At 42.7% G+C, this 22,630-nt stretch overlaps 2 protein-coding genes across 6 annotated transcripts; both read left to right on the forward strand.

Annotated features, from left to right (window-relative positions):
• Positions 1 to 169: 169 nt before the first annotated feature.
• Positions 170 to 11,837, forward strand: tmem116 (transmembrane protein 116). Of its 2 annotated transcripts, none has more exons than XM_062516638.1 (11): positions 170 to 313; positions 3,474 to 3,520; positions 3,619 to 3,682; positions 3,962 to 4,090; positions 8,363 to 8,467; positions 8,654 to 8,703; positions 8,912 to 8,995; positions 9,435 to 9,576; positions 10,187 to 10,331; positions 10,527 to 10,606; positions 10,868 to 11,837. In XM_062516638.1, exons 1-11 carry the CDS (start codon positions 290 to 292, stop codon positions 11,048 to 11,050), a joined length of 1,053 nt encoding a protein of 350 aa, XP_062372622.1. In that variant the 5' UTR covers positions 170 to 289; the 3' UTR covers positions 11,051 to 11,837. The 2 variants fall into 2 exon arrangements, with proteins under 2 accessions (XP_062372622.1, XP_062372621.1); XM_062516637.1 differs by lacking the exon at positions 170 to 313 and adding an exon at positions 3,076 to 3,249.
• A 232-nt stretch (positions 11,838 to 12,069) lies between these two features.
• Positions 12,070 to 20,296, forward strand: LOC134060061 (acyl-CoA dehydrogenase family member 10-like). 4 transcript variants are annotated; one of them, XM_062516640.1, is made up of 13 exons: positions 12,070 to 12,278; positions 12,812 to 12,977; positions 13,088 to 13,236; positions 13,506 to 13,700; positions 14,047 to 14,205; positions 14,719 to 14,875; positions 14,993 to 15,116; positions 15,225 to 15,293; positions 15,648 to 15,820; positions 16,049 to 16,196; positions 16,481 to 16,626; positions 17,659 to 17,832; positions 19,733 to 20,296. In XM_062516640.1, exons 2-13 carry the CDS (start codon positions 12,842 to 12,844, stop codon positions 19,870 to 19,872), a joined length of 1,770 nt encoding a protein of 589 aa, XP_062372624.1. In that variant the 5' UTR covers positions 12,070 to 12,278; positions 12,812 to 12,841; the 3' UTR covers positions 19,873 to 20,296. The 4 variants fall into 4 exon arrangements, with proteins under 4 accessions (XP_062372624.1, XP_062372623.1, XP_062372625.1 ...); XM_062516639.1 differs by having other exon boundaries at positions 12,070 to 12,274; XM_062516641.1 differs by having other exon boundaries at positions 12,070 to 12,213.
• The last annotated feature ends 2,334 nt before the right edge of the window (positions 20,297 to 22,630 follow it).

The raw sequence follows: 22,630 nt of genomic DNA on the forward strand, positions 1-22,630 counted from the left end.
GCTGAGATTCAAATGAGCACAGTTTTTTTGTCAATCTCTATGTTACAGGAGGGTTTTGGACATTGCCATTATACCTATCACTAAAAGTGTGTGCTTATTGCCAAAATTAATTGTGACTGTTGAAGTGTGAACTGAAGATGCTTTCATATCAATCATTTCTCAGGCCATTGTGTGCTCTCTGAACAACAGAGGTGTCCCAACCAGAATGAGAGCCACAGTGCATGGACCTACCCTGTAGATTTCACGACTGCTGTCACACAGGATTGACGCTGGACACTCTGGGCCCCCCATGACAGAGAAGGGACCCTTAGAGGTGAGGTCGTGTGAGGTTGTTATGTAATGCCGCACTCACATGTCGGCAGCACACTGAGCCTGTTTGTGTCGCTCCCCTCTGACCGTCTGGTCAGGGGCTCTCTGTGAAGTCTCTGTTTAGGGCCGGTCCCCACGCAAGGCTACCGTCCGCGCGCCTCTGATGTCCGCCGGCGCTGTCGGGCGCCCACGTGACGGCATCGCTGCCCAGTGTTGTGCCCATGTTTGTTTGGGTTTGGGTTTGAGAGCACATGCAGTCATGTCACGTGACCATTATGTCACGTGACCATTACTGGGGTACCAGTTCCCAACTTCACTCTAGAGGGACACCCCCAGCCCCTACAATGGGCTTGATATTATATCGTGTTCTATAACCAAGCAAACAGAGGAGATGGTTGCCGTTTAAGTACTGATAGGGAGCATGCTGTGGTCGGTAGGGCCCTTGATTTTAATCCTGACATTTCTTGCCATTCGCTCTGTTGGTAAACAGGTCAATGTGAAGAACGTTCCTGACTCAAAATGGTGTATTGAGAGTGAAATATTACTACCATGACTTTGCAAATAACTCTTTTGTAATGATAGTAGTTTCAAGATGCTTCTATTAGATAGTCTGACTATCACCATAGCTCAATCTATTATTTGAACATTGGTATGGGGAGTCAGATAGTCCTTCAACCAATCAGACCAATGATCCGGTGCGTCTTTTGGATAAGTTTGTGATTAGACCCAAAGGTTGTGGACAGGAAGCAGGGGAGATAGATATGCAGGTTTCCAGTCTGAGCTGCCTGGCGAAATCCAAATTCACCGGCATGTCAGGCAGGGTTCACCCAACCTATCTATTAGGCATAGCTTAATACAGTATGTAGTGATGCGCTAAAATGCAAAGAGAAGAAGTCCTCCTTTCACTGTCACCACTTCCTCATTCTCTGTGTGCATGACATTATGTCTTTAAATGATGTCATTGTGTTTCAAACATTCCCTGACCAATGGAAAGTACACCCACCAGTCTATGGAATCCCCTCATGCTGAGTCTGAATATTTGTGTGTGAATATTCTGATTCTGAAGTGTTGATGCCAGGGCTGTGCTACATCACGTTAAATGATGTCTCAGAGTGTGATTTAAGGTTTGTATGAGGGTAGTGAAGGCCCAATGGGTTTTGTAAAGTCGGCATAAATCCATGTCCAGATGACATCTAGTTAGCCTTTCTTTTTTCCTCTTAAGAAAATTATTTTCTCTACCAACATGAGAGGCAAAGACATTGGTGTTCAAATCTAAGATACATTTCAGACTGACTGAGGCTAGATTCACTTACTGTGTGCAATGATTCAGTTAGATCATTTTAGTGTCTGTGACGACACTACAAGGCTCACAACAATTAGATTAAAGGTGGAGATTTATAGTCATGTAAAAACTGAAACATGAAAATACAGGTTGTAGCTTTGCTTGGGGTTAGCCAGACTAAAATACCCAAATAAAAGACAACGATAATCTTGTCATTCTTAATTAACACACTGCATGACAATGTGAATGGTACTGTATCTATTAGGGACAGAACTCACAGTCACAGGGCCATTTCAGGCACAAGAGTAGACTGCTGCAGACTACTCAAACATATATTATCATCACTGCTGCACAGCTCTACTGTGCTGTGCTGTAGGTCCATGCCCCCAGTGCATCAGCTAGATGTCCGCTTATCTCTCTGCTGATAACACTTGAAAGTGAAGGTGGGAGAGAGCTCTTCTACATTAGGCTATCTAGACCTCTGGTTTTAACCTTGTAACCTATACGATTTTCCCATGGCTTATACGGATTCAAAAATGTTAAGTAAACAAATAAATAAAGCAGATGGTACAGCTTCAGTACTTAAGTTCAAATGTGTGTGTACTCTATTCTTGGTGTTTATGGGGAAAATAATAATAGTTAATTAATGTATAATTAATAACGTAATTAATGTAAATATGAATACACATGCACAATATCAAATACCATTCATTCCATCAGAATCTGACCCTGTGTGTAATCTTGTGGAATGTTATGTAGGCCTATAAAAGGAGTCAGTGAACCGCAATCACCTCTCGTTACCTCATTATCCTACAACTCCTCCTACATGTTCCCCATATTGTACTTGTGTGTCCACGGTACTGTATGTTTCTGCACATGATCGTGTTTGGGTGTGTGTGTGTGTGTGTGTGTGTGTGTGTGTGTGTGTGTGTGTGTGTGTGTGTGTGTGTGTGTGTGTGTGTGTGTGTGTGTACATTTGAACAAAGCTGCAGTATGCCTATGCTGATGGTGAAGTGAAGTGTTCACAGGCTCAGGCTCCTGTTGAACTGCAGGAGAGCCCATCACAGTGTGCAGGCATGGATATGATGCATGAAGGTCTCTGAACTAGTATTAAGTTGCCTATTGTTCTCCATCAGTAATGAGACTGGTCCAGTCTCTGAGAAAGAGAATGTTCCTTTTTAACATTTAAACCCTAACCTGCTCTTTTAAGATGCAAAGAAGCTGTCCATGTGTAACTTTTGAAGTTCTTGAGCTTTACTGAAGAGTCAACATGAATTCATGTTTTGAACGATCAACGATGGTGTTTATTGAGTGGTGGAATTCTCACTTGTTGGGAAAGCGTTTGTGTTCCAACTCATTCTTTGCGCGTCAAGCGGGTGGAGCTAGACAGGCGCATGCTTTGATTTTGCATGACTGGGTTGACGCCTCGCCTCCCCACATATAAATGCCAGCGCAACCACATTGATAAAATCTTTGGAGAGGACTCTTAACAACGTCTACTGTACAAGACAACAGACAATTTAGTTGAATCTTAAAGGACTATTTATCGAAATTCAAAGTTAAATCGGATACCACGCAGATTATAATTAGCCATGGAAAGTTTTATTTCCAACAACACCCAACACAATACAACATCTCCGGATGAGAACTGGACTTCAGTAAGTCACATTTTGAAGTTTTCTCTGGTTCTAGAAATCGTGCCGCATGCTCATTTTGAGGTCTATGTCATGTGTGAGACTGATGCATAACCGTGTTAAATTGGAGTTTACATTACTTTCACGCCATGTTTGAAATAGCCTAGCCTAGTTTCACTAAATGATAACAGTGTAAAATAAAATAGAGGACTCTTTCTCTGACCTGTCGTGCTGCATTCGCTCTGTAGGTGTACTCAATAGTGCGATGGATTCAACTGGTCATGGCAATTCTGAGGTGAGAATTGATCAGCACATCAGCGATTCTTGATTAATACAGTCGCCACTTTTGTCAAAGAGTTAATTGCATCCTTCTTTCCTCTTTGTTTTTTTTAGCATGCTGGGTGCCGGCTCTATCATTCTGTACACGTTTTTCCAGAATCTGATGACAAAACCCGAGGTGAGTAGAAAGCTATTGATGCAGTAGCCTAATTAAATCAATTGCTAAATTGCATCAGTTTACTGTCTGGCAGTCAGGTAATTTCAACTGTCTATAGGCTATTTATACTAACATTTTTGCTTCAATTTTGGACTTTGGATTTTGTTGCTCAAGTAGTTTCTCATGTTTCTCATTTCACATTTTGGACTAGCCTACTGCGGTGGTTTCTAGACTTCATTCATACTGTATCTCTCTCTCTCTGTCCATCTCTGCTCTCTGTCTGTCCATCTCTGCCCTCAGGTGAAGCCCTTGGTCCTGCTGAGTGTGACCGACCTGCTGCTGGCTCTGAGCTGGCTCACCGGGGCCTTCCTCTTCAGCCAGGGCTGTGAGAGCAGCGCCACCTGCTACAACCTCCACACGGTGGAACAGGTATGTGTCTGTCTCCTAAAGAGTTGACCATGCAAGATGCAGCACTTGTCTGGAGAGTAGGGCTGCAACTAACGGTTACTTTCATACAGTCTTATAATCTGTCGTTTATTTTCTTGATAAATCAATTAGTTAAAATGTAAAAAAAACCCAGAAATGTCGATCAGTGTTTCACAAAGCCCAATCATTTCTCATCAAATGCCTTATTTTGTAAGTAAGTACAGCAGAAAATGGGCATCCTGCTTTGTAGCCTACATGATTTGAAACCATGTGATTGTGGGCCATGTAATAATGCCGTTATTAAACCACAAAGCAGTGAAATGCTTGGAGATGGGATGTGTTACTGTATATTCGGCAGGTTCCATGATTAACATGCACTGTACTGCAGTACAATGTGTTGTGTGTAGTTTTCTGCAATAGCCCATAGTGCTTCATTTTCGTTTCGATTTAGGTGCCACTAGTTGTGTGCCACACCCCCATCACGAGTTCTCTTAAGTATTCTAAGCTGGCACCTTGTACAAGTATGAGCAAGTAGCTCACTGTCTGTGCCAACATCTGCATCTTGTTTGGGAAAACCCTGCAGAGTAGGAGGAGACTATTTAGACCTAGTTGTGTGGGTGGGTCATTGTGTCCTTAGTGCTTTCTCTTGTTCATATTGCTTTGAGGGTGAATCAGGTCATCCTGTCTACACTTTCATCTCATATTATGAAACAGTCATACTGACTGATTTTAGGTGTCTTATGCAAATGGCCCTACAGTACATCTCCCAGTCCAGACAGACACTCGGCTCCCACAGAAGATCCCTCCAAAGTGCCAATGTTATCCAGTTTGTATTAAGTTGGAATTGGGGCAATTGGTTGAAGTAGAGCAGCAAATGTCCTACTCCTCTTCCTTGTCTCCTCGCTCTCTGATCAGATAATTGTTTCTGGTGAAAAAAAATGGATAAATGATTTGACCCAGTTCTTAAGTTCCCCTCATGTGCTCTCAGTGTCATTGTGGGTGTAGACAGGAAGGATGGGTTTGCTGTTCAGCGTAGAGTGACGAGGAGCTTTGTGTTTGAATTTGTTATTGTTGTTGTTATGTGTGTGTGTGTGTGTGTGTGTGTGTGTGTGTGTGTGTGTGTGTGTGTGTGTGTGTGTGTGTGTGTGTTATTGTTCGTATTTGTTTGTGTTTGCCAGTTCCCACAAACGGGAGTGTGTGTACAATCTCATAAGGTCACAGGGTCATGCAAAACCTGTCACAGTTCACTGGTCTGAAATGTGGGTCCCAACCACAGGCTGGTGATCCCTCTGTGTTTATCGGGCATTTAGACTGACATGATTTTGTCCAGTGAACCCTCTTTATCTGCTGGGAGAGCGTTGATTCTGGAAGAATGCTGTTGTGGAGTGAACACACTAGTGTTTTTTTCCCTCTCTCTAAGGTCAGCTCTCATCCAACAACTTTATCCCAGTTTGGGGATTTTGCCCCACTAAGACAAAAGAACAGAAAGTCCAATAGGGCTGGTTTGATTGAACACGGCTGGTGCTATTGCTAGTGGTTATTTTGACTTACTGAAGGCCACATGAGAGCAGTTCCTGACCTACTTCCTGATGAATCATGCCGCAGGGCATGAAGTTTCCTGGTCTGCAGGATGACCGTAATAAAAATGACCAGGGCACCGGTCACGTCAGTAGGGAATATGTTTGCCATGTTTACTTTGTCTTATCTGTATTCGTCAATATTGAGGTGACGATGTTACCTGAACCATGTTCAAGCTTTTCAGTTGTGGGTGATGTTTTAGAAGGTTTGTGATTATGGTACGATGAAGAACATATGAGATGCTGGGCATTTTGGAATGCCAAGAATCCAAATAAATCATATTTGTTTGTGCAGGATTGTTTTTTTTTTTCTTCAAACAGAAAGGGATCGGTGTCTTGGATGAAGGTTTTTTTTAACTCATCCATTTCTCTAGGTCCTAATTTCCTGAACAGGAATTAAGCCGGAATTGAGCCTGCACTTACCACTTCCACCTCATTCCTTATCGACAATAGTTGGACTCCAGGGACTTTTTCCCAGATACACTGAGCTTTTTTATCCACTGTGAACAAACATTCTCAGGTGACACTCAGGTGACTCGGCACACTGTGTTTGACTTGCTGCACGTGTCCAACAGCAACAATTCACCCTTTAGTGATAAGTCGTATGTAAACATGGTATCCATATGGACACATGAGGGACAGACGTGTATAGATGAATGCGTAAAGGCCATTGCTCCCTCACATAGGCAGTAAATGCCTTATCAATGCACGTGTAATGTAGGTTTTAAGGGCTGTCCAGTAAGGAGTTCTTTTTTATGCCCTTTGTTGTATGTGACATTGTCTTATCACGCTCCCGGGGCATTCCAAGACCAAAGAATTTTTCCACCTGTCTTGTTTCCTTCTCTACCTCAGTGTTATTTGTTCAGTCAAAGTGAAAGTCCTTTTGGATAGAAGGATACAAGGAGTTTTATTTGTCACATGCATATCATTACTAAAGTAAAGAATGCAGTGAAATATAGATATAACTAGAGATAGATATCTCAGAGTCCTTTGTGATATGTGAGCAATGCATGGAAACCATGGCAACTAGGAATCAAAAGTCACAAGTCATATTCATTCCCTTATTGGGGTTATGCACTGGGTGCAGAGGTCTCATAGCTAACTTAAAGATGCAGACTGCGACCAGTCAATTAACACCCCTCTCCTCTGAGCCCTTAAAGCACTGTGTGATTGGTTGGGATTGTTTATGTCTCAGTCTGAGCCGCTGTGTTTGTTTCATACTCTCAGAGCCAGGATTCTGTACGACTCTATTTGATACATTCTGTAGAATTCTGGGTTATTCTTACTGTATTCTGAAGTGTTATGTTATTATGTAGAATATTATATATGTGTGGGAAGATACCACTGTACATGACTTTCTCTGTCTCCAGAAAGGCTGACATTCATCTCTGATATGAAGTGCACATTTAGGCCTGTTTACCACAAAGAAAAGGCCTTTCCCAGGAACATAGGAGATAGCACTGTGTGTCTGGATTTGCCATCTGGTCAGAGCAGGTTTTGTGCAAACGTTACCACCTTCACGCGGGCATGATTCATGTTAGAATGTTTTAGTATAACTAACTTTGTCTCAGCTTTTGACTCTGAGATGGATTGAGGAAGCCAAGCGCATATCATCTTTCTGCAGGGATACTCTGCCACCACTTCTGCAATCACGACTGTTAGACTTTGTTCAGTTTTACTGTCTGAGACGCCTGTGTGCTGTTATCTACTGATTGTACCATCTACAATGAATCATCATCTTATAGCTGATCCTGATCCAGCCATGAAGCTTTATTGCTTTATCTTCAATTCAGACCTTAGAACTAAAACACAACGCAAACCAATCCAACAAGAATGAAACAAGTCTATGATACCAAAAAATGATTTGAATCACAGACCAGCCTTTAATTTCAGACTTCTGACTGTGGAGTCCTGTTTTCTCCATCCTCTCTGTCTGTTTTCTGAGACACCAGGGAATTCCAAGCTCTTTGTTTTCAAACTGCTCTCATTTTGACGGGCCGGTTGAGACAGAAAGACAGGAAGCAGAAAAAAGCATTTTGGAGATCATTATCATAACACAATACTTGGGTAGTTGAGCAATCTGTGAAATTCCTGTTGGTGCCATGTGGCATTTTAAACCGAAAGTAAACAGAATGGACAGCCTCAACCCATCTGGTCCGAGAGCCAACTGGGGAATCCCAGCACCAGCAGCCTCTTCAAGTATGGAAATCTCCATTGTAAAAAAAAAAAAAAAATCTTCTTTTTTTTGGTCTAAGTTCATGATTAAAATGGCAGACATAAACAGCACAACTACCCTGGAAATCTAGAGTCCTCGCGAGGGCACAATTTGAATTGTGTCTGCAAGATACTCTGGCCACAAGCAATGATGTACGTTACGTTTACCCCAACCATCTGGGGTAATCAAAAAGGTTGTGGGCGAGCTAAACTGATGACAACAGCGCTACAACTTTCGTTTTTGGTCGTAGTGTTATCCAATTGCGTCAAAGTCCAGAATCAGTCATAGTAAACATTGGTTGTAGTGTTATCCACTTGCGTGCAGTGAGATTTTCAATGCATGCTTTTTTTTCGCCTCCATCGGGTGGCGAATTCCACGGTCTAGTTTACTACCAGGCTACAGCACAACAGCGATAGGCTACAGTAGGTGTTGAGTCACTGATTATTAATTTGCGTTACATTTGCTTGTTCTCTGTCCCCACAGGTGTTGTACATGGCGTCGTTCTTCTACACTCTAAACTACGTGGGAGCCCTGTATACTGGCCTGAAGAGAAACTATGACAGGCGAAGAAATGGATTTCCCGCCCAGGTACAGCTCCTAGAAGTGCTCTGGTTGTACCACAGTGAGAGCTCTGTAATTGCTCATTCATTAATGCCATAAGTGTTGTCACAGTGACCTTTAATCAACTGACCTCTTTTTTATGGTTTTATATTGATATTATGTAAGCTAATGTTATGTAATATTTATATTATATAATTGTTTTTTCCTTCTCAGAGTGCAGCCAGTTCCAACTCATTCAGCATTATGACTGCTGTTGTTTCATGGTGAGTACAGACATTGTCATATTGTTTGAAGAGCTATAAATTGCTCTCTACTGTACACCACAAATGTCAATGTTACTTCAACGTGAAAGCAATGGGAAATGTTATTTTAGTGGCTATGTAACGATGGATTCCCCACATGCTTCTGCAATAACAGATTGTTGTGGTGTGTGTGCTCTTCCCTCTTTTTGTCTCTGTTGTCTAAATTTAGCGTGCTGCCTGTCCTGCTAACAACTCCAGTGTTCGTCACTGGCAACATGAACCGCTGTTACACAAACTACACCAAACCCTACAGGTGTGTGTATGAAGGTCACATGACCTAATGTACAGTATTACCTGTTATATTACACCATGTACACACAACAGACACACACACACACACACACACACCCTCACACCACCACCACTCCACACCACAGACATACACATGCACTTAACGTAACTGTTAATGCCCTTACCCGTAATTTCCCGACTATTAGCCGCAGCTTATACATTGATTTTGCGAAATTTCTTCAGCTATGAGGTTAATACAGGGGGGCAGTTAATATGGTGTTAATATGGTTTAGTTTCTTTTAACTTGCATAAAACACTGTCGTGCGGCTTATACACAATGCGGCTTATATGCGGGAAATTACTGTATAAGCCTAAACCTGCTGGCATTAAGAGTGTCACTGATATCATGTACCTGCTGGCATTAAGAGTGTCACTGATATCATGTACCTGTGTCTCTGCAGGTGTCTGCTGATGCACACCGACGCGCTCTACCTGAGCTCTGGGCTGGAGGGGGAGGATGTGGCCACTGCCTGCAAGTTCACCCGCGTGTACAGCACTGCCATCTTCCTCGCTACCTTCCTCATCACATTGCTGGGCATCGTGGTGAGTGAATGAATGAATGAATGAATGAATGAATGAATGAATGAATGAATGAATGAATGAGTGAGAGAGTGAGTGAGTAAGTGAGTAGATGTTCTTTTCCATCAACAGTTACTTTCAAATGGGTTTTGTAAGTTGCTTTGAGCAAATCCATCTACCAAGGACTTTAAAGAGAAACTATGCAGGATTGCATCTCCGGTTTCGGTTTAATTTTTCGTTTTCGCTCGTTTTATGCTTGCATATTTCTCTGCATAGCTTCCCCGACAGCTTTAGCGTGTATATGTATACATATATAGGCTATACAGTATATATATATACAATTTATATATGTATATATACATATATAAATTGCAAGCGTGGTTCTTCTTGTTCCTTACGCGTCTCAGCCTTCCAGATGTAAACAAGGAGCGATCGCCTCCTGAACAAACTGCAAGGTTGCAATAGCGGATAGGGACACGGGGGGGCGGGAGGAAATATTACTGTTTTCGATAAAACAACGATTTCTAAGCGATTTTATGACTATGAAAGCAGCTTCTTATTCAGTTGCATCACTTGGATGTCAGTGACTCTACTTCACACTCATACAGGTGCATTTGTCATGTCTTTTGTTCAGGTGCTCATGGCCAACGCTCGTTCCCTGTACAAGCGCTTTGTCACTTGTAATGGTTTCCTTGGCGACCAGCAGTGGGCCACCCTGAGAGTGCTGAAGGGCCGCATGCTCCTCTACCCCACCGCATTCTTCTGCTGCTGGGGCCCAGGTACACACCTGCAGACACAGCCAAACGCATACACTGGCAGCAAACATAGGCGCACATACAGAACACACACACACACACACACGTACACAGACAGACACAGACACACACACACACATGTTGTTGACATATGTTTCTGAAATAACCATGGACACAAATAGATAGTGCTCCCTCTCAATGATTCCGTGTGTATTACAGCAACCTTCTTGGCCACCATGATGCTTATTAAGCCAGACGCTGTAGAGGGAGGCGTGGGAGTCTTCCTTTACATCTTACAGGTCAGTAAACGTGACACAAATACTAATAACAATACTTTGGAACGTTTTGTTTTTCTGTCTGTTTCCTCTGTCTTGCTGCATTTGTTTAAATACCACCTCTCCCGTCTTCTTTCTTGCTGCATTTGTTTAAGTACAACAAATCCTCCTTTACTTTAGTAATGATATGCATGTGACAAATAAAACTCCTTGTATCCTTGTATTCCATCTTCTTTCTTGCTGTATTTGCGTAAGAATCACCTCTCATGTCTTCTCTCTTGTTAGACTTTCACCTCCGCCTCTCAGGGCCTGCTGAACTGTTTGGTGTACGGCTGGACGCAGAAGCACTTCCGCTCCATGCACACCGGGAACAGACAGGACGCGAACACTCAGACTCCCCTCTTGCGCTCGCAGAAGACGAGAGGTTACTCTACCCTGTGCAATGTGGACAGCTTCCGGGACGTGTGAGACTGCTGACCACACTCACGTCTGTGGGACTGAAAGGAAAGGGACTCCCAGGCAAGTGGTCTAGCTGTCATTCGGACACAACAGTAGTATAGCAATGCTGTTGTGTGACTCCAGTGTCGACAGCCATTCCACACATGGAGAAAGATATAAATGTTCAAGGCTATGTGAAGCTTTGTGCAGTTGAGTGAAAAGGGCCGTTTGTGTCTCTGGGGGGCACAACTTGGTCCGTGTGATGTAGCACAACCGAAGTTAGAGGCAGCTGCTGAGAGCTCTTTTTTACTCACGGCTGTTTAGCAGTTTAGACTGCCTGACTGCCATAGCGAAACTACAGCAATTAGAAGTTCAGAGAAAGGACCAGTCAGAGGGGAAAAAGGGGAAAACCACAGACAGCCACAGACAGCCACACACACACACACACACACACAAGGGAAATTTTGTCTTGAAATGAACTGAGAAAAATGCTGCTGAACATGAATGTTGCAGTCCGTGTTAATGTGCTTAAATGTGTATTAATGTAAATTGTACATACTTCAAAATGGTGTAAATTAAAATGTTGTACATTTTGTGTGTCATTACATTTCTAGTTGTTCATGTTGCTTTGTTTAATTGTCGATGTTTTTTTAGAAACACATTTTGCACAAAATAGTTGGCATCTCTATGATGTAAATTTACTAAATAGCCTACAGTGCATTGAATTCATTTTGTTAATGTATTTAAAATGTTTGTATATTTTTTGTAGTTTATATTAGCACTCAACTTGACTACCAAAATAAACATGTTTACAACAGTTGTGTAGAATATTGGTAACTTATGTTCCTCTCAACTCACTCTTAAAAACATTTCAACACATTCAGACATTCGTGAACAGACATGAATAGTTCATGAACAGACATTTTCAACCAATAAAACAGGCAAAAGCCAGGTTTATTATGGGAACTTGCAGTGAGCCACAGAGAACTCTTATTTTGATACTAATATTGGAAGCAATTAGTTTCACGTGACCAAACATACTACCACGTGACAGCACTTGAGCTTGTGTTGTAGTTGTGTCTTGGAACGTCTTGACAGATGTTGAAAGGTTTTGGGTGAACCTGTGTTTCCGTCTTTGTCATGTTTTAATGAAAAGAAGTGAAATGTGAAAACGCGACACCATACGGTCTTCGGTAATCCCATTTAACAGTGTCTGGGAGTCCTGTAAGGAAGTAGCTCAGTTGCTAACACCAGGCAGGTAGTCCGACAATTTACCATAGCACATGTTCAGAACTTTTTGCCATCAATTTTGCAGTTATCGAAGGTGACATTCGTCCCAGGCATTGCAGTAACAGCTGACTCCACTGTAGTCTAGGGCTATTTTAGTGGCGTAGGCCTAGACCTACAGTAGCCTATACCATTTTATAGGCAATGTCGTGCACTGTCATTTCGGTGGTGAATCTGCTAGGTGCGCGTCCTCAATTTTATGTAGACATCAATTTAAGAAATGGCAGTTTTCTATTGCCTTAGTTGGCTACTTTATTCATGGCCTTTTAGGTGTTCTTAGCCACAGGGAGAATATAATGTGTCTGGCATAAGGTTTTATTTACCTGTGCTGTGCATGACATTGTTCAAAATCACCTGAGACGATTTTTAAAAGTTTTCTTTAATGATGCAGTCTGAATTGATCTGATCAATACGATTGTATAACACTAATGTAGTCAGTGCAATTAATCTGTGAATATAGGCTACTAAATTTATAGTAATCAATATGTTCAATCCATTTCATAGTGTGATACAGGGTGCACCAGTATTAAGGTGATGCTTCTCTCTCGTCGTGTTGTGCGCCTGTGCGCTGTGTCATGGCACCTACGCCACCTGAGCTCTCAACCTTATAAAGCTGTCATATTTGACATGTATGGGGTGCTGATACCATCCCCCATGCCAAAGGCTAAAGGTGAGTAAACTAAGAAAGAGACCTGAAAAAACTGCAACTGCAAACTATAACTGACTAAGTCTAGTAAGACCAAAACCCTAGGTGCCTTTTAAAGCCTATTTTTGTTGTAGAGTGGGAAGAGAGGAATGGAGTTCCGCTCGGCACCATTGGTCGAGCCATCAGGACGGGTGGTGAAGCCAGCATCTGGAAACAGTTTATGAGAGGAGAGCTGGGAGTAGAGGAGTTTTTGAAGGCCTTCAATAATGAATGCAGCACAATTGTGAGTCATACTAAAAAAAAAAAAAAAGTTCTGAAGGCATGGTGACTTATCTGTATTCTTGAGTTACATATCAGGACAATAATAATAATAAAATACAATATATTTCTTAATGCTTGCAGACTTTAGCATGAGGGTGGCTCTTTTGCCTCCACACACACGGTTTCATTGCATTACAATCCATTTAATTCAATGCTCTTTGAGTTCTTTGAAATGATACGTCCAATCTCATAATGTCCTCCTCCATGCCTTGTCCATGTCTGTGTGTGCAGGCTGGTTGTGCGGTCAGTATGGACTCGTTCCTGGAGGCTCTGACCAGCGGGGTCATGAGGCAGCCTCTGCCGGGCATGATGGCGGCGGTGGAGAGCATCCGTGCCCTCGGCCTGAAGACGGCAGTGCTCAGCAACAACTTCCTCCTGCCCGGCGGGGGATCCTACCTGCCACTGGACCAGAGAATGTTCAACGTGGTGAGCGGTTAAGACAGAGAAACCGAGAGTTAAGACGGACAAAAATAGATCTGGCAGCTGATGGGTTTTTCTGTGGTTTATTTCATTCTCTCGCTGATTAACAGCCACTACTTCCCCTAATTCTTTTCAGTTTCTTGAGCTTTGTTTGATGTTGCACGTTATTGTGATTGTGAGTGTAGGAGTAGTATGAAAAAAAAGTCCCTCTGAGCTTTGTCCATTGTGTGAATTCTATGTCGATTCTTTTGGAGTTTACCCTTAAATTATTCCTCAAACGTATAATATCCTGAAAGGCTCTTTCTAAAACCATAACGGAGCTTTTGGTGTCTGGTGTCATGTTCATGTCCAGATAGTCGAGTCTTGTCGAGTGGGTCTGTGCAAGCCTGACCCCAGGATATATGAGCTCTGTGCAGACAGACTGGGGGTTTCGCCACAGGAGGCCGTGTTCCTGGATGACCTGCCTATGAACGTGGAAGCGGCTGCCCAGGTGGGCATGCGGGGCATTCAGGTGAGACACTTTTATCTGCCTCTCCTGACATGTCTAACGTCCCCTGGCCCCAAATTAGATTTGGCCTCCTTAAGGCCAGTTCAAACCAAAGATTCGCGACGGTCTGAGACGGTTGCGGAGAGCAGTTGCGGCGGTGTGAATCAAAAGTTGCAAGCAGTTGCAAGCAGTTGCAAGCCGTCACTAAACATTCAACATGTCAAATCTTAGTTGCAGAGTTTTAGAACGTTGCTGGTTTTTAGAATGTTGCAGCTCGTCTCGTCGCGGATCTTGTGTTTGAACTGGCCTTTAGACATCTTGTGACCGTGTACTTTGAATTCATTTGCATATATCATTTTTATTTTGTTTCACTTGCATATTCGGTTCCCTCCTGAAAACCCTTCTAAATGTATTATGTCCCACATTACTGTGCTTTCTTTTACTTTATGCGTGCATGAACACAACAGCTGTGTAAAGTGGACCATTTATTTCTATGGCTAATTGGATGTCATATTTTGTGCTGTTTCGTCTCCATAGGTGGCAGATCCTGCAGTGGCCATACGTGAGCTGGAGAAGTTGCTTCAGTTCTCGCTGTCTGACTGTGTCCCTGGGATCTACTTGATGAAAAAGCATCAGCTCCCTATGGACCAACTCAATCACTACCTCAGGGAGGCCATCCAGTTAACTGGCACAGGTACTGTTCAGAGAACAGTATCTCTGATGTAAAATGTGCTGTGCTGAATGGAGTTGGCATGGGACTTGCAAATTATTAATCATCTCAACCAACACTGTGATTGCGGTTTTCTCCTAGATCCAGTGACGGTGCAGAGAATCAGCCATATCTCTTCACAACACACATACCTTCTGAGTAGCAGGGGGCGAAAGATGGTCCTCAAGATGTCATCTCACATACAGGCAGCGAAGAGAGAGCAAAGGTTAGTGATAACTGCTCTGTGAATGTAATTAAGTGTTTTGCCACTAGTTATTTCAGTGTGTGGTGTAAAGCTTAATTCACTGAGATTAAGTGTTTTTTTGTTCTTCAGGACACTGACTGCACTCAGAGGATCAAGAGTTCCAGTTCCTGACGTTTTAAAGCTCTGTGAGGATGCGAGGTAAGCTGGATGGTCACACACACACACACACACACACACACACACACACACGCACACGCTTGATGGTGTTTTAAGCCCCCAATGTCGTCTTCCAAGCAGCGCTGCCACCGTCAATTTAAAGGCACCTAATCCTAACCCTAGCGCCATACAGAAAGCGCTGCCTTGAAGACAATGTTGGGGGATTAAAACACCAAGAAACCACACACACACACACACACACACACACACACACACACACACACACACACACAGATAAATAGACTGGAAGAGTCGGGTGTCCATATTGTGGTGTAGTACAGTATATTGTAGAAACTGACGTATTGTATGATTGGTGTGTTGGCGTACTGTACGTAGTGTGCTGGGCAGCCCTTTCCTGCTGCTGGAGCCCAGAGGAGGCCGGCTCCTCCAGGATCCATCTCTCCCTGACCTCACACCGGAGGAGAGGAGGGCCGCTCACAGAGCCGTGATCCAAACCCTGTGCCACATACACTCTCTGGAGCCCAACACTGCAAACCTGGACAAATATGGCAAGCCATTTATGAACTACCTTACTCAAGGATAATTCTGACAACCAGTCCTACAGAGTGTTAAAGGCAGGACGCAGCATTGAGTGGTTGCAGATAGATAATTATGTTTATCTCTTGAGCATAAGTCACACAACAGCCACCACTATTGTATAATGCAAAATAAACTGATTATTAGATATGTAAAGAGTATTGACATGAGTTGTACATGACTGAGCGCTCTCTGTGTAGAGCCTGTGGGGCAGCTGGTGGCCATGTTGGCTGAGCGGTACAGAGCTAGCACACGGCCATCCATCCCAGCTATGGACCGACTGATGGAATGGCTCCCCGCCCACCTCCCCACGGAGCAACCAGCTAAGGTGGTGCATGGAGACTTCAGGTAGGATGGACACACACACACACACATACACACACATATACGCACTTACACTCATACACACACGCACACACATACACACATACATACGCACATATGTACATACGCACACCCACACACACATATACACACACACACACACACACACACATACACACACACACAGCTAAACAGAATCACAAAACGTGGAATATGGTGAATTAGATAGGGTGTTCTTGAGTTAACCCCCATGTCATGTGTATAGTGTACTGTATGCTTTGGTTAACAGGTGAATATTGCTCTGTTAGACTCAGCAGCCTGGTGTTTGACGTGGAGAAGCCCCAGGTGACAGCAGTGCTGGGCTGGGACAGGTGTGCCCTGGGGGACCCACTCATGGACCTGGCGTCTCTCTGCATGGCCCACTACCTGCCCCCTGATTCGCCCATCCAACCAGGTGAGCAGCATAGCATGGCCATTCATGATCGCAGGAACACAGTGAAGCACAAAAGCACAAATTTCTTTTTTATCTTAATGTAAATGATGAAGTATAGTAGAATACCTCACTCTAGCACACACTCACAAAACACCAACTCACTTTGCATCACTATACATGAACTTTTTGGCTCAGCAATGGTCTTCTGTTATAGTGTTGCCAGAACTGGGGGCCAACAGGTTTTTGCAGGTCACACATTTAATTTGATCCTTACCAAAATTGGCACAGGCCATCTTCAGACCATGCCTTATCAGTGCATTGATTTCAGAAAAAATTGGCAGAAGCGTTTGTGCGTCATAGCCAATCGAAATTACAGAAAGAAACAGAAAGCGAGCTCATATCTCAGCAACCTTTTGCATCTATCAAAACAAAACTTGATACATGGGGTGCCTCTCATGCAGCGTTTATACGTCCTCCTTCGTTCCTCGGGCCTCGATCCTCACTGATCTACATAAAGAAAGATAGAAGAAGGGATAGACTATTCCATTGTTGCCGCCCCATCATTCTTTATGTAGATCAGTGAGGATCGAGGCCCGAGGAGCGAGGGAGGACGTATAAACGCTGCATGAGAGGCACCTATGGACTCATGACCCCATCGAAAGGACTTCCCAGAAATGTGGTGACCTTTGACCTCCAGGATTGCTGCAATTAGCAAAAATGCAAGTTGGCTTATAACTTTTGACGTGCTAGACATGAAACTTGCTCTGACATCTCACGGACATATGTCTGATTGCAGTATTAAGCTAACAGCATTTAGCTGCCATGGTTACACTGGCCTAACTGCTCGGTCCCCTCATTGCTGCTTGCAGCTATATTCCTAAATATTATTGTTTGACACAGGAAAAAGGATCTTTGAGGTCCCATCATTTGCTTGTACAGTTCCCCCATTACATTGATCTGAATGGATGACTCACAGTGACACCTGGGGGAATGAAAAAGCCCTGCAGACATGCTCTGTGGCTCTCAGTGGGCAGTTATTTTGTCTGTGTGCAGGACTTGGGCAAAGAGATCTTGCTCAGGCGGGCATCCCAGAGGCAGCTGAGGTCTTTCAGCAGTACAGCCATGTGATGGGACTGGGGGATATACCACACTGGCAGTTCTACATGGCCCTGTCTTTCTTCCGCCTCGCAGTCGACCTCCACGTTGGGAGTGCAGACGTTGGTGCAGGTATGTCTTGTGGCATTTTTCTCTACCTTAAAGTCTGTAGTTCTTGTGCTTAGGGGTGTGATAGGAAGTGATAGGAAATGATAGATTTTGGTTCATTTTTATGCATTCAAAAATGCTAAATTATATACTGAACAAAAAAACTTTTTTCCGTCACTAGCTAGAATTTAACATGGTTAAACCTCACAACTATGTTGCAGTAAAAGTGACATTTGTCATTGTGAAAGAAAGCTAGCTTGTTGGAATTCTGTAGGCCCTTCAGGTACACTTCAACAGTCGACAGCCCCCTCCCCCACACACTTACACACCATTGCACCACACCCCCCACACCCCCATACACACATCATTTCATCATCCCCTCAAACATACATACACAGGTAACCCCCCCCCCCCACACACACACACACACACACACACTCACCATACACCCCTCCCCTCACACTCAATTAAAGGTAGGGTATGGAATGAGCTTTTTTGGCCATTTTTGCAAAATCACTTGAAATCCTATTCCTAACCCACTTATAGCCACTAAGTTGGAAGCACTGAAATGGAAATTAAACACGTCAATCATCTGCGGAACGGGCAGGGCTCGAAAAACTCCAGCCAATAGAATTCCTCACCCCATACCATCATTTCACAGCTCGATCGTCAATCTAACGTCTTACTCCTCTTCCTACTCCCCCTCCCCACCGCGCGCGACCCATTCGAAAGCTGGTGACCGTGAGTCAGTGCTGAAACGAAACCAACTGCCTGCTGCTGCACGTCCATGTTCCCCTCTTGTTGTGTCACTTCATTTCTATACAAACTAACTAAGGCAGCGGATACCTACGGAAACTCAATCACCCACGCAATAAATAAGCTATGTAGCAAAAATTACATTTTACCATGACACGAAGAGTGCTGTAAACATGAAATCGAAACTTAACAGCTTGGAGCTACGGTGGAATAGGCGAACCAACGGGGCAGCACTAAACTCGGATATTTCAGGAGATAATCGCCCTGGTAAGAACAAACCAGATTCTGTTCAAATATACACACCTATGGCTACTGAACCATATGTACTACAACCCTTTGGAGGTGAATAGCCTAAAGAATGTAATTGGGGAAGTTGATGTGAGTGATTGTATGGAGACTAAAGCTCATAGTGCTGTAGACGCCAGGATGGCATTTCATTTAGCCTGGCTCGCTCTCGCGCTGCGCATTTGAATTGTCGCTCGTGCATGGAGGGCGGGACTTGAGGTTGTATATGTTCAAACTCTGCCGTCCGTTTTGCTAATTCCGTACCCAACCTTTAATATACATTGCTATTCAATTTATTTTGAAGCTGGCTCTTGAGCGCAATACATTTCATCACTGATAAATCCTTTTATGAGTACATGACAATAAACTTGAACTTAGAAAAACTTGAACTTCTTTAGGCTGTCAAAATGCTTTAACCGTGTTTTGGAGGCTATTCCAAGCATTTCACGTTCATCACTCAGTTTTGGTGTAGGCCTATGTCGTGAGTGATCGCCGCAGCTTTAAATGTCTGGGACTTCAAATTATGTTTTAGAAGTTACGGACAGCACTGTTTTTTTTATTCAGAGTTGTACTTTAATAAACAACATAAACACTTGCCGTGGTCAAAGTAAGAAATTGAAGATGATAGGCCATAGACCTTATTCTTTGCATAAGGTGAAAAGCTCAGTAAAAGTAAAAGGTAATGTTGGAATGCTTGCCGTTGTTATTTTTTACTTTTTCTAGACACTACAGAAAAATAGCAAAGGACGCATATGAATGATCCCTGGAATGGCCTTTTGTACATTATGGTTGAACTGTCGTTTTAAGTGCCTATGATGTACTGTATCTGCAGGGTGTCACGATAACAGGGTTTATTTTCATCTGTGTGTATCGCCCTCTGCAGGAGAGAGACCCACAGGACACGCGGACAGAAGACATGAACTCCATGCCCAGGTGGCAGAGTTGGCATGGGACTTTGCTACCAAGGAGGGGTTTCGTGTGTTCAACGCCATGCCCAGAGCCAGCTCCAGCCTGGCCACTTAAGTGTGACTCGTATCTTATTACAGTATTTAAATGCGGATTGCATTTAGTACTCTGCATCTGTGAATGAGTGGTTAGGAATACAAAAAGCTAGTGTTCAGAACACCTTGACTACAAGAAAAAACACAGTACACACAATCACCCCTCCTCTCCAGTAGAACTAATAGCACTTGCACACTTGTCCAGCAGAAGTGTGTTGGTGATTAAAACTGATGGGGCAAAAACTAATCAATTCATGAAACTGAGTCCATATTTATTTTTTTAATGGGAAAACATGCTGTCAAGTTCCTGTTTGCCACACATATGTACTATGCTTATTTTGTTCATATTATGAAGAAAATTATATTTTAACACAAATATATTGAATACAGAGCTTGTATATAAATATGAAAGGTAGTAAAAACAAGAAACAAAAAGTAAAACTTTCTCTGTCGCATATTTTTCTTCATGAACACAAGACCTTTCCAAAACCTCATTAGAATTTTCCTGTTAGTTTACAGAAATGTTAAAGGTATAGTTCATAGAGCTTTTAACTTAAAATAAATAAAAAAATATCCTATACTTAAAATTCTCCTAAATGTTCAGATCTGCCTAGAGTAGACCGTCACTTCAAAATGAGTGATCGTTCAAAAAGAATAATGGCGGGGAGGCCACCAAGTTGGTATGCAAACTCTGAAGAAGTTCAGAGTTACAGCAGTGGAGATGGGAGAATCTATGCATACAGGAGCAACTCATACAGAGCTCTTCACCAGTCAAAGCTCTATAATGGATGAGTAACAAAGCTCTTAGTCTTATTAAATCTCGACTAATTTCGCCCAGAGACGTGTCTGACTTCCAGGTCAAATGGAAGAAGGAAAGATGGAAGGTTTGTTGGTCTGATGAGACCAACATTTAGCTTTTTGGCCATCAGACTACGTAGATTCTTCTTTTTTTTGTGGACACCAAACGCTGCACATCACCAAAAATGCACCATCCCTAAAAGGAAGTATGGTGGTGGTGGTGGTGTCATGCTGTGGGGACACTTCTCGTTAGCAGGCCCTGGAAGACTTATAAAGGTAAAAGTTAAAATAAAATGAATTCAGCAAAAGATTCAATTCAATTCAATTCAATTGTATTTATAGAGCGCCAAAACATTACACATGTCTCATTGCGCTTTACAGAGTGTTAAACCTTCAAAGAGAGCCCATGAGCAACAGGGGCAAGGAAAAACTCCCTAGAATTGGAGATACATATAGGAAGAAACCTCAGACAGATCCACGACTCAAGGGCCCAACCCATCTGCCTAGGGTCAGTTAAGATAAGGAAATGCTGAAGGACAATGAGCCTACAACAAAGACAATAAGGTGAATGTTATGGAGTGGCTGAGAGTCAAAACCCAGAGCTCAATCCTATAGATAATCTGTGAAAAAGGGCTGTTCACACCCAATCCCCTTCCAATCTGACAGAGCTTGAGTAGTTTTACAAAGACAAATGTAGTAAAATTGCAGTTTGCAGATGGGCAAACCTAATTTAGACCTATCCACGCAGGCTCTCAGCTTTCATTGCGGCTAAAGGTGCATCTACCAAATGCTGACTTGAAGGGTGAATATTTATGCAATCGCTTCTTTAACAATATGTTTAATTAATTAGCATTACTTTGTAGAAATCTGCTTTCACTTTGGCATATGGGGATAAGCACTGCGCATTCTTGCATTAACATGGATTTGAGGGTATGATCTCTTCTAGTTTGTGTCTTCTCAATCTCTCTGCCATACTCTCACATACCTTATTTTAAACAGACCTAGCATACTCTTAACAGACTGGGGCTTGTTTGCCAGTCTAAAGTTCATCTCTGACCGTCTTTGTTGCCTATGCATTTATGGTACAGGTAGACAGGCAGACATGTTTTCAGACACAGTCTACCACAAATTATGCCTGGTCAGTGTAAAACTGTTTGACAATTGAAATGTTCAAGCAATGTGTGTTATCAGCACATAGTGTCAACAAACTGTTTGGAAGCAACCCTTGATATGGCTTCACTCATCTTTTCCTGACCTTGTGTGATCTGCCCAAGAGGTGGGTAATATGAATAGAAAAGTTTATTATTGACCTACTGAAAAAATCCCTAGGCCTATTGCAACATATACTGTACCTCTAGCATATAACATAACCTAAATAGCCCCACAAAATGAAAAAAAAAAAAAAACAAAGTTCAAAACCTTCGGGATATGGCTTAAAACTCTACCAGGAAATTTGTACAAATGTGCAATTGCAACATACTTTCTGTCAGAGATAGGGACTTCACTATAGAACACGCATGCATACTGTTACCTCACCTATTATCCACATGAAAACATGTAACTCAAGGGAGATGGGCAAGGCCATAGATTATCCAAAAACACTTTACTATGCTTTTATGAACAGAAATTACAGCAGTGGGAAAAAACTAGACAAAAAAAAACAAAAAAAACAGAGATTAGACTATCACAAATTGGACCGGGGATTTTGGGGCTGGACTAGCCTACGTGTGCATTTTCATCATATCCATAATAACCTTAGCTAATAATAAGTCTTTCTTCAGTGAATAATTAGCTACCACCAGAAACCAAACCAACAATCATGTAAGACCTGTGCATGCAATATTGTTTTGCGTTTGAAAAAAAATTTGCGATTTCGTTTTTGTTTATGCTATCCTCTAGGCTACGCGTAGACCGCAACTAAAACCAGTAGTTAGAATTCATTTGTGCGTCCATCTTTTAAATGACAATGTTGCGGAGTGACA

This window comes from Sardina pilchardus, chromosome 16, assembly GCF_963854185.1.
Source record: "Sardina pilchardus chromosome 16, fSarPil1.1, whole genome shotgun sequence".
NCBI classification, from domain to species: domain Eukaryota; kingdom Metazoa; phylum Chordata; class Actinopteri; order Clupeiformes; family Clupeidae; genus Sardina; species Sardina pilchardus.

Coding starts and splice junctions, on each gene's coding strand:
- LOC134060061 (XM_062516640.1), top strand. CDS start 12,842: ATGCTTCTCTCTCGTCGTGTTGTGCGCCTGTGCGCTGTGTCATGGCAC. Junction 14,206..14,718: donor TGGGCATGCGGGGCATTCAG/GTGAGACACTTT, acceptor TCGTCTCCATAG/GTGGCAGATCCTGCAGTGGC. Junction 16,197..16,480: donor GTGGTGCATGGAGACTTCAG/GTAGGATGGACA, acceptor TTGCTCTGTTAG/ACTCAGCAGCCTGGTGTTTG.
- tmem116 (XM_062516637.1), top strand. CDS start 3,184: ATGGAAAGTTTTATTTCCAACAACACCCAACACAATACAACATCTCCG. Junction 3,521..3,618: donor CTGGTCATGGCAATTCTGAG/GTGAGAATTGAT, acceptor TGTTTTTTTTAG/CATGCTGGGTGCCGGCTCTA. Junction 9,577..10,186: donor TCACATTGCTGGGCATCGTG/GTGAGTGAATGA, acceptor TCTTTTGTTCAG/GTGCTCATGGCCAACGCTCG.